We start from the raw sequence: 16,974 nt of genomic DNA on the forward strand, positions 1-16,974 counted from the left end.
GGTAATTGTACTTGGATCATGGGTATTCTGATTTGTTAGCATGTTTTTGTGTGCTTCTTTAAACTTAATTTTGAAAATGGAAGTTATATAATTATATGAATCAGTGTACAAGTGTCTATGTATAAACACTTTTTCAGTGAGAAATTAGCTAGGCCGTTTCAATTTGTTTGTGGTACTGTAAGAGTAAATTAATTCTGTACAATGCACAGTATGCCTGTTGAAGTCAGTCTGCCCTGTAGTGTGTACAATTGTTAAACAATGATACTTGCTGTGCACTTGTTTGTTCTTGCAAATATCCCCACTTCCAATCTGGTAAATAAAACAGATGTCCTGGGACAATTTCTGTAAATTTAACACTCCTGATACATTTTCCCTGCCCTGTATATGTACAGGTTTTCTGTATGAACTCCTGGATGTCTCGCAATGGTCACACACTTTATTTTTCTTCCTCCACCCTACAAATAAGTTTCCCAAGTCTAAGCCAGAAAGGTAATTGAGTAAGGAGTCAAAGACAGACTTCAAATAGAAAAAAAGAGTTGTAAATTAAAACAGTCTCTTGTTCTTCTTGTTCAGATAACTAATTTAGTGAATGTAATCCTTTTTTGAGTAAATGAAAGTATTACTAGGTACCAGATAGCGTGTTGCTTCATCTCCTATTTGCCAAGTGTTTTTGTAACATACAGGAATATATCATCTGTTGTTCTAGCACAGTCCAGGTGTCCAGGACATAAATGGTGCTGCTCTCTAAAAGACATCTTGCAACTTCCACTGAAGGGTTACTGAAGGAGAGTGTCAGAGCTTAATGGCTCAGCAGACAGTAAATCAGCTAGTTAGTTCTCCTGACTGCATCTATGCTTGACCTGTATTCATTTGTCAGAGGCCTTTGTGCTTCTGTGGAGTTGCCCCCCAGTGGTTCTTTGTGTATTTTCTTTTCGTGGTTCATGCTCTTGGTGTGCATGCAATCTGTGAATGTGAGATTAGATTCTTTATACCTGTGGAGGCATAAACGTCTGAGAAGCCGTCTTTGTTTCTTTTTATTGCTGATGGCAAGAAAATAAAATCCATGAGTTTTCACTCTGTTTCCTAGTACTTATTGCTTATGGTAAATGGCAAGTTATGCAACAACTAGTCATCTACACATTTACTTTAACCAGATGTTAGAGGAAAAAAGCATAGTGTAGGTTTGGATCTTCTTTTTCTCCAGCACACTGATCTTGGCACTTGGAGTTACTTTTAAGGGGATTAATGCTCGTTGCTTATTATGTGCCACAATTCTGGCACCTCTGTGACACTGAACAATGGACACTGTATTTATGAAGATACCAGCTGAAGCAATAACCAAAGTTATTTTGTCAGCACATTCAAGAAGCTAAGAATGATGGTCTGGAATTGGGTCTTCTGGACTTCTTTGGAGACACAATGTGGTTAAATGCTGCAACTATTTCCTCTCTCTGATTCCTTTCAGTCTGTTCCCTAGCAAGACCTGGCTCCAGCCTGGGCTGAGTCATGTCAGCTTCAGAAGTTTTACCTTTTCAACAAGTGATATGAAGAATTATTATTCCAAAAAGGAACCGTAAAAATCTGTTTTCAGGACTCTCTGAATCAAAACCAAGGATTAATATGTGCACTTTCATCCCAGACTCCGCAGCCTGCTGTGATCTAAAGTGGATCAATCTCTCTTTAATCCTTGATAGCTTTGGCAAGACCAGTCTAGCATGGAAAAGCTTCACCTTAAGTAGTTATCTTTTGTCATGTTCCACTGAATGTTCCCAGAAAGCCTACACATTTACTAACAGAAAGCGGGTAGTGCACAAGTGTTTTATTAGCAGGTAACTCCAATCTGAATAAGCGTGTTCTTTGCCTCTAATTGGAGAACATAGCCATTTGCTTGTAGTGGAGGAAACAAAGTGCCACTTGTAGCTACTTTTAGCTTTTAAAGTTGGAGGAGATGCAGCTGCTTATGGGTGGTGGTCCTTATGGACAGGTGTGTACACATGTAACCTATATAACCTTAGGTTGGCTACTTTTTAAGTCTTATTTAAGCTTTGCTTGGGAATTTAGTATTAATTTGAACCACCTTTTTGTATTTTCTAGGGGAAGATTAATTTCATACACTTAGCATAAATGAAAAAGCTCCTGCTACATACATAGACAAAAGCTTTTAGAAAATATTTTGCAGTCTCTGTGAAGAAAGTTAAGATGGGTTTGTTGCCACAGGAATCCTAGAAATCAGTCCGAGTATTTTATCATAGCCTTATGAAGTGCATGTGTTTCATTAATGGTATTTCTCAATTTTTTGCGACTTCCATTGCCTGTTTGACAGTCAGATGGCCTGAAATTTGTAGGCTGATAACGTGGAGCTCAGACTACAGGCGTTTACTTGACACTAATCTTTGGATTCATTCAATTTAAATCCACAGAATCTGTTCCCTTACATCAACATTAGTTGTCATCTCTCGTAGTTTTAAACTAATGTTAGCAGATCAGTTCACTGGGAAAGTGATGGTGTTTTCATTAAATAGTGTCTTTACCAGACTGAGAGAACCTTAGTGACTTTGGAAATTGTTGAACATTGGTGGTTCTCTACCTTTTTTCCCTTAATGGAAATTTCAGGTTACTTCTGGCATTTCTGTGTATTTAAGGGCTGATAATACCCAGAGAAACCATAATGCATTGTATATAATGGTGTTATGGGACAGTCCACCATGTGATTTTTTTGTTTGTTTTTTTTTTGTTCTTACTCCATTTGTTTTAGACATGATTTAGACATCTTTGAGACTTCACTTTAATAAAAAGTAAGTTTTTACTTATAATTTGTTTATTTTCTGTAACCATTTGACCTCAGGCAGCGTCTTTGAAACTTACTGACATAATCTCTACATTAAAGTGAGGTAGAATAGCTACTAAACATAGATACCTGTAAATTTATCTAAACCAGATTATTTTTTTTTCCAGAGAAAACATGCTATTGTGGATTATTAATGCAGTTTGTGTTGTACAGAAAAGGCCCAATGTATTTAAATTAGTCAGAGTCATTTTACATTTGAAATGGCAAGAAAAAGTCTGGATGGGAATTTTACTACAGTAAAATTAAGCCATTTTATCAGACTATGCAAAATGTGTTCATTTTTTAGGTCTCAATCAGTAGTAAATTTTAATATAAGCTGAGGTAAGCAAAACTTAAAATAAGATGAGATCTAACCTTAACCCAGCACTTCATTAAAATTTCTGGTGAGATAAATGAAAGATCACTATACTCCTTAAGTGTCTTAACACAAAGATTCAATTAAAAGCCAAGCTCTCAGTTAATCTAAGATGCAAAATTATCAAGTGCAAACCATCGTTAACATACCCTGAAGGGTAGCTAACTGGGAATTACAGTGTATCAACAAAGCTGTGATTTTGTGCGAGGTTGTTTTACTTTTAAGATAAGGTGTCTACAAATATTTTTATTATAGAGACTGAAGAAACTCCTAGTTACATTTTCACCCTTGCTCTACAGGAAAAAGTACCTCAGACTTTGATAAGCAGGTACAAAAGCATGAATGCCTGCTCCCTTTTTTTTTTTCCTAGCAATTCTAGATAATTGAGCAGCTGACATGTTTTTATGTAGAAAGGAAGATAAGAGCACGTGTGTATTTTATGCTATAATGATTTTCTCAAAGTAATATAGCTAATCACATAGTCATGTGTGAAGGCATAATTGGGTATTTCAGAAGAAACTAGTTCTCTTTTTCGTTTTGGTGGTTCTGTATCACTTCACTCCGATACTGTTTTTTCCATTCACTTAACAATACTGATGATCTAGCTTTGGGGGGCATAGGGTTTAAGGCAGGATTTATTGCTGTTGTGGTTTAACCAAAGGCAGCAGATAGGACCATGCAGCCACTCACTCACTCTCCCCAGCTGGGACTGGGGAGAGAATCGGAAAAGTAAAAGTGAGACAACTTGTGGGTTGAGATAAAGATAATTTAATAGGTAAAGCAAAAGCTGTGCATGCAAGCAAAGCAGAACAAGGAATTCATTCACTGCTTCCCACGGGCAGGCAGGTGTCCAGCCATCTCCAGGAAAGCAGGGCTCCATCACACGTAACAGTTACTTGGGAAGACAAATGCCATCACTCCGAATGTCCCCTGCTTCCTTCTTCCCCCAGCTTTATATGCTGAGCATGATGTCACATGGTATGGAACATCCTTTTGGTCAGTTGGGGCCAGCTGTGGCAGCTGTGTCCCCTCTCAACTGCTTCTGCACCCCCAGCCCTCGCTGTCAGAGTGGTGTGAGGAGCAGAAAAGGCCTTGACTGCCTAGCAACAACTAAAACCACCAGTGCACTATCAAAAGTATTTCTCATCCCAAATCCAAAATGTAGCACTATCCAGCTGCTAATAGAAAAGTTAACTCTGTCCCAACTGAAACCACAACAGTTGCTTAAGTTGCTTTTGGAATACTGTGAAGGACTGTAGAACTGCATTGAGTTTGTAGGCTGTGTATTTTACAACTCTGATTGTGTAAACAACAATAAAAATCAAGTTCATTAATGATAGCTGAGTTACAGCAGCTTAAAGTCTACGTTGATACTGAAAAGCAATCAAGTCCATTGTCCAAACCCGTAAAGCAAAAAGAACTTGTGACTTGCATTCCTCAGTCCAAACCAAAGTATGCCTAAGTGTATGTAAAGCTGCATCTAAAAAGAAAAGGCAGAATGTAGACCTGTAGCTGGGATGTAGTTGTATGGATACTAGGCATATTAAAAATGTCCAAATTTATTGCAGGTTTTTGTCTTTAACTTTGTTCTGTTTTTATTTTGTTTGGACAGATACCTCTGTTATAAAGAAGGTTGATGATGTTTGTGTGGAAATACAAATGCATGTGCATTTGAATTTTTTTCAGCCCCATCCAGAGAACTGGGTTAATATGTGGCCACAGATATTTTGTGCGATGTAGTAGCTGTTGCTACTATAGGTCCTGTTCTGGGACCAGGTAGTACACAGAGTGCAGCACTGCTTTTGAACTCTTCTAAGACAGAAGAATATTAGAAAGAAATTTCAAAACATGTTGGCCTGACTTTCAGATACTGATTGTCTCCCAAGTATGTACTCCTGATGTAGTGTTCCCAGAAACCTCTGTTGTGAAGTAATATGGGAAGGGATAGAGGCAAGTTTTGGGTGAAGACTGACAGTAAATTAGCTTATGGCGTGGAATCTTTTTATTGCTAATTAATATTTACACTCTTTTTCTAGAGGCTAAATTTTCCTTTAGCCTCTGATTAAATAATATTTTTTTCCTTTAATGAGGAAATTTTAATCACATCAAAGTATTGTAATATTTAAGTAAATTTATTATTCTGTTGTGGTGTGATAATTTACTCCTAAATACTACAGATGCAACTTAGTATGAATTCTGTTTTGGGGGTGAAAAGACTTCATACAAACATGTGAATATTGAGATTTCTTCTGCAGACTGCATGGTACTAGATGAAGCACAGGTTCTTGCAAAGTGAGACCCCTTAGATTAAAAAATGATCCTATGAATTGGTGATGGCTTTGTGATAAAGATCTTAATCTTATAAACTAAAGCAGTGTATTTGGGGATAATGGGGAAAGAAAGCTGGACTCTACTTCTCAACAGTAGGCTTCTGTTAATAAGTTAATGTTTTAGTTTAGAACCCAAATGTATGGATAAGACAATGTTTTCTTAAATTATTGATTTAATGTTGGTAAAAGCTTCACTTTTGTGGAAAAATATTACTGAGTTTGTGCAGATGTTTTATTGTGATAGATCTATTATCCAGCTATTAGAAGATAAATGACTGATCTTTTCCAGTTTCCTTGCGTCCAGAAAATTGAAATAAGAAGGGGAATATCATTTGGGCTGTGTGATTAGGGCAGGTGGGGTGGCCATTAATTTAAGAGAGAGGAATCTTGGCAGCATAGGCCAACTTGCACTGTATTATCAATCAAACCTCGATGCACTTCTTGTGATGACCCAGCACTCTCAGGTTTTCGCAGCGTTAATTAGAATTCATGACAAAATAGATGCAAGGAAACGTTTTGTACCCTTCATAATTTTATAGAAAATTTATTGTTATTAGAGGAACCATTTGCTTAGTGTGATTTTTTTCATTACCAGCTTGTCAACTAGCATAGATAATCTGGAGAAAATATGAACTCCATAGATTGGGTGTCACTTTTGTTGATGGTTCATGTAGTTTACCTTGGAGCACAGCTAATGGCTGAAGTTCATAGCAACAGCACAGAAAAACGTGGCAACCAGTGGAAGACAAATGAACCATGTTTATTGCTTTAATATAAAAAATACATAAATGGAAAGCAGCATTTGAATTTGATGAGCTCATTGCTGGTTTTGTTGGAGTGATTTATATTTTCTCCTTATACAAAAAGCTACTATTGACACAGTGAGATGGAAATTAACTGACTGTTTTTTGGAAACCTATATTTTTTGGTTTTATATTCTGATTGGATCGTTTTGTTTTAATTCTAAATATTTTTATGGAATGTTGAGCATTTAATAAACAGAGATTATTAGCTGCTCCTCTGATGTTTAGATGTATAGTAGGATCATACTATAGGGGAAACAGTGTCAACTAGAAAATAATCTCTTAATAAGAAAGCATTAGGAAATTTTCTCAGATAAATCCTCTTGTTACCAGTGCATTTTCAATCTGTCTTACACTCTCACTTTTTTTTTTCCCCCCTTTCAAATGAAAAGCCTAATTTTGGAAAATGCAATAACGGGCAGAGGGGCATGATCTTAAATAGTGTCATGATGTATGGCAATTCCTGTATTAACTTGTAAGTCTATGGACTCCTCTTGCATTTCATAATGTATGTTCAAATTTTTATTAATATCTCTTAAGCATTCACAAGTGACAGCATTCTCCTTGTAAACTTGAGTAGGTGACTGATGTGAATTTAAATAAATAATTATTTTAAATCTTGTATTTCAGTATGACTGTTCTTGTGTATTGAATTGTCACGTTTTACTCGCAGGAACTGAACTTCTAAAAAGCCAGCGCGGTTCATAGGATATGTGCTCAGTTTTAAAAGATCTAAACTAGTGTTACATGTATTATTTTATGTCAGCTTTCAAACTATATCATATCCAAATGGAAGAGAAATAAAGCAAAATGTGTGTGCAGTACTAGTAGCAATAAAAGGCAAGGGTATCCACTCCAGACTACAGTTGGACAGCAGCATCTGTGTTGTCCTTCACCTATAAACCTAAAAGGGTATTTTTAAATATTAGGCTGTGACTATTCTTACAGTCATAAATCGATCTATGTGTCATTCTCTCTCTCTCTCCCCCTGCCCTTCCCTACCTCCTTTACTCCCTTTGTATGTCAAACCTGTCAAGAGACCCTATACTGTCTTGTGGTGTGAAGGAGTAGAATATCCATAATAAAGTCTATGGGTCAGTGACTAAAAAAAGTCTCCATGATCTAAAAGTGTCATCTCTTTCTTCTAAAACTTCAGGTCCATCACGCTGTCCTCTGCAAGCTGGCCTTAGCTATAGGTCGGAGTTTTGCATCCTGATAAAATTGCTTTGCTACAAGCGAGTTCTGACATAGAACTCTTCCCACCCTTCCTCTCTTCCATTGTCAACTGGTCTCGCCTACTCAGGACTGATGGTGGTTTGCCTGGAATTAATGACTGTCTTCTGATGAGCTTTGAACCCACATCTAAGCATCAACTTGCAGCAGTTTTTAATTACAGAATAGGTTCCCACAGCACGTTATTAAAAAGAAAGTTTAATACAACAGCATTAAAAAAAAAAAGCTATTGTTTTTGTGATACAGCAAAAAATAGCAAATTATTTTAGATGTAAAGTGTGTTTTTATTTAGCTCTATCAAATAATCAAATTTTGCTTCCTGGAATGAGTTGTATACTTGTTGGGACCAAAAGTTACCAGTATGTGGACAGGGCTGGAGACAATAAATGCAACTTCACGTTTATTCTTATTGGTAATTCATAAAATCCCCACAGAGCCTGAAACTTGTTTAGCATAATAGCAAGACTATATTCTGAGCTGTTTTCTTTCAATTGTAATGTTGGGCGCATACTAATAAACCAAATGTCAGCCAAATACAGGGAGAAAAATGTAACATATGAATATCATTGTATTTAATATTTCTCAAAAAGTACCATTTCAATAAACTGCACTTCTATTTAATTGCTTACTTTAAGTCATTGGGGAAATTTTAGAGGTTGAAATGCAGATCCCCAGCGCTCAGATAGAATATGACATTAATTTGCTGCCAGAAGGCTATGCTACATGCATGCTAACTGCATACATATCAGCTGCTTCATATAAAGTCTCATCATTTTAGTTATTTGACTTAACATGTACTCTGACACAAAACAAATCTTAATTAAAGCAATTAGAAGAGAAAGAACAGCAATTCCAGGCGTACAATGACATGTCCTTATAATGCATGGTCAGCTTTCGCGGTTTTCCCACAGTTAAAGTAACCTGCTGCCAGAATTTTAATAGGAACCCCAATATATGTTACCTTTATTTTTAAAAGAAAAAACCCTATCAGAAGGTTTCAGTAAGCCTGGCAGTGTTACAATGTTGAGAATCTATCCAATTTTCTCATGAAAACAAATTATTTTTATAATCATCATCCGTATGAGGATCTTTGTGCATATATAAAGATTTATTTCTTATGGAGGCAAAAAAGTGTTTGAGGACATAGCAAGGCATAAACAATCCATTCCTGTAATTTTCAGACTGTTAGGGAAGTGCTGAACAACATGTGGAAATTCTGCTTGTGTTCTTAATTAATAATAATTCTTGAGTATTAATGTATCTGTATTGTATTGCTGATTTTCTTGCCTTTTTTTGCAAAGTGTATTCATGAAACTAAATATAAAATTTCATATGACAGTTAATTTTGCCATTTCGAGAGAGAAGTTGGGGTCCCACCAGTGTTGGAAAACTTACCCCAGCTCCTCTTTAGTTTCATCACACCATTGTTGATAAGAGGATCCCAATAGACCTTGTTGAGCATTTTGCTGTATCATACTTTTTGTTGTTTCCTGTTATTTCTGAGTTAATTGCAAGTTCTCTGATAATTTATTTGGAAACTATAACTGTAAGGAAAAAAAAAATGCTTACATTGCACTGTGTCTTCAGGGCTGGGAGCTAAGATTTATGTATGTAATAGAAACAGCAAATGTTTTCTCCGTTCTAATAAACTTACCCCAAATCTATTTTAAATAAGATACCATTTCTGTAGGCTTAGGGTTGTTCGTTGTTGTTGTTTCTTTTCACTGAATAGAATCAATTTGAAATTGCTGAGACTTGCTAGTATTAATTCTGATTCTTGCTTGTGGATGAACTGTAGAAGGGACACTGAACATCTGGTTTATATTTTGTTTTTTAGCTGGTAGCTGGGAGCGTTGTGATGGCATTTGAGGAAGTGTGTCCAGATAGAATAGATCTGATTCACAAGAACTACCGAAAACTCTGTAACTTGTTGGTTGACGTGGAAGAGTGGGGTCAAGTTGTTATAATCCACATGTTAACTCGATATGCACGTACACAGTTTGTAAGCCCATGGAAGGTAAGTTTGTGGCTTTTTTTTTTAAATTACTATTATGTGCTTGCATTCTGAATTGTTTCCGTTGTTGGATATACTTAGTCTTTTAAGATGGATTTTTATGCAGACTTTAATAAAAATAGAAATCAAATGCATAAGTCTTAGCTCTGTAAGGCTTCACTAACACAAGGCATGCATTCTTCTTCAGAGCATGAGAATTCTCCTTCCAGGCTATAACCTGTTTTGATTTACCCTGGGCACGTCCTGTCAGCAGCAGAGAGTGCTTTTTCCGTGGTTCTTTGAGCAACATGGCTCTTTGCTATAGGAGATTTTACGTGAATCAGAGCTGGAAAGGTTTGCCACTCTGTCTTGAAACTGGGTAGAATCTTCTTTCTATGTAGATATGAATACTCAGCATAGTGAACAGTACGCTCCTTGTCTATGTGCTGAGGGACTGTGTGAAGACTTGAATATATGGTTTTAAACCGTGCAATGTAAAAAATAGTTTGGCATTTTCATTTATATTACATAAATATGAGTTTACTCTTACTTAAAATTTACATAAAAGGATATTCAAAATGCAAATCCTATCACTTTTAACAACAAAAAAATAGCTCAAGAAATAGATGCTATTAATATTGGTTTCAATAGAGATTTAACTCCAAATAACAAATTAAATTAAAAGACAGAATACTTCTGGAAAGAACTGTATAAAATTGCTCCACAGCTCTGGTTGGTTGCATTTAGTACAGGCTTGTGGGTGTTACTACTGGTAAGTTTTACCATTTAATGTGAAACTAATTTGTGTTTAAAGATCTACATGTTCAGTGATATATATACTGTTTTATAGCAGTAGTTGCAGATGGACTTTGTACAGTTGCATAAAAGGATGTTTGGGGGGACCTACTTGTAATGAATGTAACGTGATCTCAGAATCTTAGAGAAAGTTTCATTGTTTGATTTTATTTTTTTTTAATTTATTTTATTTCTCTGTTTCTTTAGACTGAAGTAATTCTGCTATAGCTCAGCTAATGTGTCTTAACACTTCTGTTCAGGCATTGTTATTTCAGTGCAGGTTATTGTGGTTTGTAATTAACACATTAGTGTTTTTTTAAAGGCTTCTTTTTTTTCAGCACTGGAATACAGAATGACACCAGCTATCACTGAGTTCTTTCAAGTTCTGCCTTTTAATACGCTTTGCCTGGGAATCAGACTGAAATGCAGGGGCATTCTATGTTAATAAACATATGATTTATTATGTGAAAATAATTATAAGGAGACATATTTGGACAAACGGCTAATTTCAGCCTGATTTAGTTTATAATTGTATTCACTACTTCTTAAATAAGTAGGAGTTATAATGATTAGAAAACTGGAAAAGTAGCAAAAATGTCTGAAGTCGAATCATATTTTTGCACTACCAGTTGGGTTCTGGAACGCCCTTTTTCATTTCAGATGAAAATTAAAATGTTTGTAAGAACACATCTTTCCAGGAAACAGCTTAAAGTAAGGAAAGTATTTTTAGATAATGAGAGATTTAAGTAATATGTCCTAACGTCCGTGAGTGTTTATTACATGTTGCTTGTTGAAAGAAAGTAACTTGCATTCTTCTCTCTGACCTTTAGAAAGAATCAAAATTGATAACTTGTTTTGCCTAAAACTACAGTTTCACAATTGGTTTAAGTCAGTTTTCGTCTGTGATTGGTCAAAGGAAGCGTAGAAGAAGAGGATGACCTCCTGTCTTGGACTGAGAGGTTGGACGTCTTGGTGGGATTAGGTTTCTTTAAGACTAATGTTCTTTTTTTCACTGAAACTGGGTGGATGATAATTGTTGTTGTGGCTTCTGCTATAGGACGTAAAAGGTCTGTGTAACAATACTGTGTCAACCTAAAATTGGTCATCAGTGGTATAGTATTAATAACGCTGTGTTTCCACTTTCATGAGCTTCAGTGCAAAATTTAGTTTGTCTACCTACTCAGCAATTAAATTAGCAGAATTTTTTTCGGGGGCTAGTTGAAAAGCGTGCCTTTGTCAATAAGTTCTTAAATGAACTCATCATACAACAGGGCATCTTGTGCAGTAGAAGAGATTTTTAATTTAGTTTATTTGCATCATTATGGATCAGTATTTAGGCTGTTTATATGTAAATGTATGATTTGAGGAACAATTAAGTGTTGACAAAGTAGATTGCAGTCATATCAATTGCAGTGCATTTTCCATAATTTTTCTAACTGACATCTTTGATGATAAATAGTGGATGCCAAGTCAAAGCCGATTATACAGTGCACTAGGAATTCATGGCGCTGTCAGGGAGAAGACCGATTGACTTTAAATTTACATATTAATGAGAAGATTTGTTAAGAGGGTGCTTGACTATAGAAAATAACAGCATATTTATAGGGCACGACACTTTATAAATAAAGCTGATGCAGGAAAATGGAAATTAAACCTATCAGATTAATAAATTCAAGGCTGGTAAAATGCATATTTGCATTTTTATTCACTAAAATTTGCCTTACTTTTTGAGAAACGTATGCTGCTTTTGTTCAAGTTGAGCTAATTCCCAGCAAGTAATGGTGTGATGTTTTGAACCAATTTCTTACACATTTAGAAACCTAAAAAAAAAATAAATAAAATTGGAATACCTACCTGTTATGGAGAAAAATCATTTTTTGAGCAATATGTTTAAAATTGTTGCAAAACTTTAATTGAATTACCCATTAACCAAGAATATTTAGTTTTATATCCCTGTTTTTAACTTCTCTGAAGTTTATTTTTTTTTAATTCTGATCATAAACGCTGAGAGGAAGAATGTCCTCGGTTTACCCTATTTGTCTTCAAATACTTACAGGGTATTTTTGAAGTAGTTACATGTGAATAGCAGTTTCAGAATAACCTTTTTTCCATGTGAACTCTGTTCAACTTTAACATGTATTATCTGGAATGAGAGCAAGACGCTCATATTCTGAAGTGAAAAACCTGCTTGGGACTGACTGGGAAGAACAATTTCAACAGTTTTCTGGGAAGAGACTTATTTGATGGCAGATAACTGTAATGCGTCCCGGCTTAAATGTTTTGCCCTGCCCTTGTCACAGGAGTTGTTGGGAGTGCTGAGTTGTTTGCAAACAGCTCCTGAACCATTACAGCTTGCAGCCTGATACATGAGAATGCTTAAAATAAAGTTGCTGTTGGTTTCCAGGAATGTGTTGTGTTGTAGTCTAACTGTTCGGGAACTGATTTTCAAGCTGTTCAACCATCCTTGTTTCTGCAAGGAGATGAGGATCACAGGACGTAGTGACTGCTTCAGCTGTCCTGGTATATAGATCCACCACCAAACGTTGGTCCAGTCTGGGAGGGTGACTTCTAAAAACATCTGACTTTGTCAGAAGTTTCCATGGTCATTGCAGAGAGCAAAATGGAGCTGGGAGCTGTAGTCTTGCAAAAAAAACTCTTGGGGCTGCTCAACTTCCTTTCACACAATGGCAGGTTACAGCAATAAACTTTCTTGGTGTTCAGTTAAGATTGGAAAAAAATAGTGAATTCACATTGATCATAGGCTTCAGTCATAACAAAGGTGTTTATAGACGAATGCTTATGAGAAGCATGTTTCAAGCTTACACTTTTAGGATTAATTGAAGTATTGCTCAATTTAAAGTGCTCAGAATTTGACATAACTGATGGGGGGAGCAGAAATCAAGCCTGAGGAAAATGACCTAAAAGAATAAGGACTTTTAGGAGAAAAGTAGCAAGTCTTTGAATGACGTAAAGCCATAAATCATGGAAAGTAGCCTGGCTTTTGAGGAATTACAGGAAGAAACACATTGAAAATATTTATTTTGATTGCTAGCTCTGACAAAATATTGAGGTCCCTTCTGACCTCAGCCATTCTGTGATCTCTAGTCTTTTGTTAAATGCTTTGAAATGTTTCCTGCTCATGTAGTGTTTTCTTGGTATCTTGTAGTTATGAATTCTTAGTGTATTCCATAAAGGTCATGGTTATGTGTGATGGAATCCAGTGTCTAGCGGCTACTTGAGATGGCTCAACAATGTCTAATACTGCTCTAAATATTTATTTTTCTGTTCCCCATGTTGGGGTGCCCATTGAGTGAACTGTAGTTGTAAATGATAGAGCTTCAAGCACAGTATATGGGGAACACAGTCTATCCTTAACTTTTGTAGAACTTGTTAACTCGGTAATGAGTATTCTGTATCAATTCTGCTGGTTTATTGCAGGAGACCATAATAAAACTTCTAAATCCTCTACTGAGAGGCTGAGAACAGAAGAAGGGAAAGGTATGTTCAGGTTGATAACCTCCTGTTAACTAGGTGAATTACCTAAAGTGATAAAAATGAAATAAGCTAAAGCACTTTAAAAATATTCTGTATGTAAATCATTCATTTAATAATGAATCAACCTGAATAACACCTTTCCCTTCTTCTAAATCCTCTACAGAGAGGCTGAGAAATTTTATTATGCTCTCCTGCAATAAGAAAATGAGTAAGGAGACATAGATAGTCAAACACATTTAAGAAATAGAGAACAGTATTCAGTCTTTCAGGATAAAATTAATCCAGATATGTTATTTATTAGTACATTGTAGACCTTTCTGAAGTTTCATTGTAGATACTTGTGCTGTGTGGTTCTACCAGGTCGTAGTTTTGCTGATTTTTTTATTTTTATTTTTTTCTCCCCTTCTTCCCCGCCCGCCCTCCTGCCCTAACAGACTATGAGGCCAGAGAATTTTTTTCCCTAGAGATCAAAAGCAGTCATCTCATTTTGGGCTTCCATTAAGCTGTCCTATTTGGATGCAAGTGTGAAACCACATAGATCAGTAGATTTCCTTGAGCCCGATTTGGCTGATAAGATCAGAAGATTAAATTTAGGAAAACTAGTGTACAATGAAGTTGTGTTATACTGCTTATTTCTTCCATTCTTAGTATACCTGTCAGAATCCTCGGTCTGAATTGGAGGATTCTGGATTTAGTTACTGTTTCTCTTTTTGTCAGTGTGCAATACTCTCTGACCAGGTTCTTTTAGGTATACGTGAGGAGGGGTTAAGTTTAATATCAGATTTAGTTATTTGAAGATATTTGGTGAAGCATTTGGCGCATAAAATTTAACTGTAATACCAGTTTTATTTTTCCCTCCCTGGTGTACTACTTAATAAGATGAGAATAATTTAGAGCATAGATTCATAACAAAAAACTGCCTTAAGTTGATCGTGAAAAGTTAAATCACTCGAAATTATAAAAAAAAAAACAACTTTCTGGTCATTATGGACATAATCTGAGGCTATTTTCATGGTCATTGTATAATAGTCCCTTCTGTCACTGAAAGGAAGCATTATTGTCTTTCTACCTTCCCTCCATCTTCTCCCTCCCTTCTGTTGTGTTAGGGGTAGTGTTTCTAAGGCAATCTGGATAAAGGAATTGATCAAGCAGAAGAATAACTTAAAGGACAGGGAGGGTTACGTTTCAGCCACATGAATTTACTGATTTGGTTTGCTTTGTGGCTCCCAAGCACTTGCTGCTGGCAAAAGAGCAGTACAGTCTGTAGATAAAAAAACCATTTATCTTTTCAGCAAATTATATTGCTGTGGTTTCTGTTACTCCCATGACAGACTTGCAGTGGAATAGCAGCAGTGGGTAGAATACGCGTAGGCAAGCTCTCTAGGACATCTGTATTACTCACATTTAAGAAATCAACCCCTGCTTTTCCCATAAATTTGACCAGAAAAGTTTCTGTGAACTCCATCCAGTGCTATAGTCTTACCTTTTTAACTCAGGATGAGGGGTTTTTTATTATTTATATATAGGATAAGAGGCATTCTAGCCATCTGTTGCAAATAAGTCATTAGAATTGTTTTTTCTCTGTCTAGATCATTGACTTAGAGATGAAAATTAATTGGAGGGAAACACTGAAATATTCTTATAGAAGTCTGAATATCAACTGTCTAACTGCTAATCATTTTTAATTTAACTATCAGACGTACCAGACGCCCATCAGCCCATGAGCTGCCAAAGTTTCTAGCTTTCATTTTGGCCACTGAAATGATGTTTAATCATAGAAAATTGGGTAAGCAATATGAAATGAATGCTGTTTTAGAATACTTAGGGGCCTTCCTGGATGCCAGAATATTCAGAAGATCTGTTCTGGGCACCTATCTGTGGGATATTATTCTCTGTCTAGTAACTTGTGTGGCCGTTTCATTGTTATACCAGGCTTTTCTCTGGATAATTAGAAGAATTATAAAATAAGCTCCCTTAGCTCCTTCTTTGCAAAAGTTTTGTTTATTTTTTCCTCTGTTTGAGGAAGACCTATGTGAGGTCAGACCTCTGCTCTGAGGAAGCTTTAGTCTACTGAGTCTGAGCCTGTACGATTGTTTTGTTTGTAAAATCAGGTAGAATCCTTGATTGGTTATGGCATATCTCTAAAGGATCATGGGGAAGTGTAAATATGAAACATTTCAAATTATCTTGGAGCATCCATCTCTTTGACAGTGTATACATGTTTGTTCCACTTCATGGTTGGAAGAAAGCCAGGCAAGAAGACTGGGGCTAAGTTGGGCCTGAATGGTAGCAATACATGCTTTTCCATCATGGCTTTTACCATCAGAATAAATATACCACCAGTTATTGGTGTGAGTAGATCACTGAAACAAATCAACAGATGTTTGAAGATGCTTTCAGTCCCTTTGCCTACTTATGGATTAGGATGAGGGGGAAAAAAAAATCCTGTAATACAGGATTTAGTGTCCATTGATTAGGTTAATAGGGCAGAATTTCTGGTGAGGATAGCAGACTTGCATCTTTCAGGCTGCTAATCTAAGTACAGGTACAGTTAGCATTTTTTTTTAAGATTTCAGGTCATTTTGTATCTTGAAAATTTGAGGCTCCTAACATCTAGAGCTAGAGCTGTAGTCCAAATATGGTTTAAATGTTGGATAAACATTTTAGTAACAGTAAACAATCCTAAAGCTACATCAACAAAAATTAAAGTTATGAGTGTGTTTGCATGTGTGGGAAATGGGGAAGATCCCTTTGTTCTCTTTGACTTTACTTTTAAAATAATTTACATTTTTTCCAGAGGGAATAGAGTTGAGTTGTTTCTAGTGTGTATTAGGAACACTAGAAAAGTAGGGGCACTGTGAACCGTTACAGTTCTGTACATACTGAAGATCTGTGATATCCCTGTTCCTCCACATGTTGTTTATAATTCATGACAGGTGGTGACTACTACTGCTAGAGCATGTAGTACCCTTCTTTTGGTTGCACCCCCAAAGTGACTAACAATTACCTGATTTTCTTCATGGTTCACTTACTGTGCAACCCTATGGAAGAATACTTTTGCTCAGCAGTTTGTTCATAAGCACTTGCTATCTTGATGGGGTGGTTTATACTCCTTCTTCAGA

General features: G+C 36.1%; 1 protein-coding gene across 1 annotated transcript in view; it reads left to right on the forward strand.

The window, feature by feature from the left end:
- Positions 1–16,974, forward strand: part of AP3B1 (adaptor-related protein complex 3, beta 1 subunit) — a 151,964-nt gene that overhangs the window by 19,972 nt on the left and 115,018 nt on the right. Inside the window, 1 exon segment of the mRNA XM_009884240.1 lies at positions 9,407–9,586. Coding sequence (XP_009882542.1) covers positions 9,407–9,586 — 180 coding nt within the window.

This window comes from Charadrius vociferus, unplaced genomic scaffold (assembly GCF_000708025.1).
Source record: "Charadrius vociferus isolate BGI_N301 unplaced genomic scaffold, ASM70802v2 scaffold183, whole genome shotgun sequence".
In the NCBI taxonomy this organism is placed as follows: Eukaryota; Metazoa; Chordata; class Aves; order Charadriiformes; family Charadriidae; genus Charadrius; species Charadrius vociferus.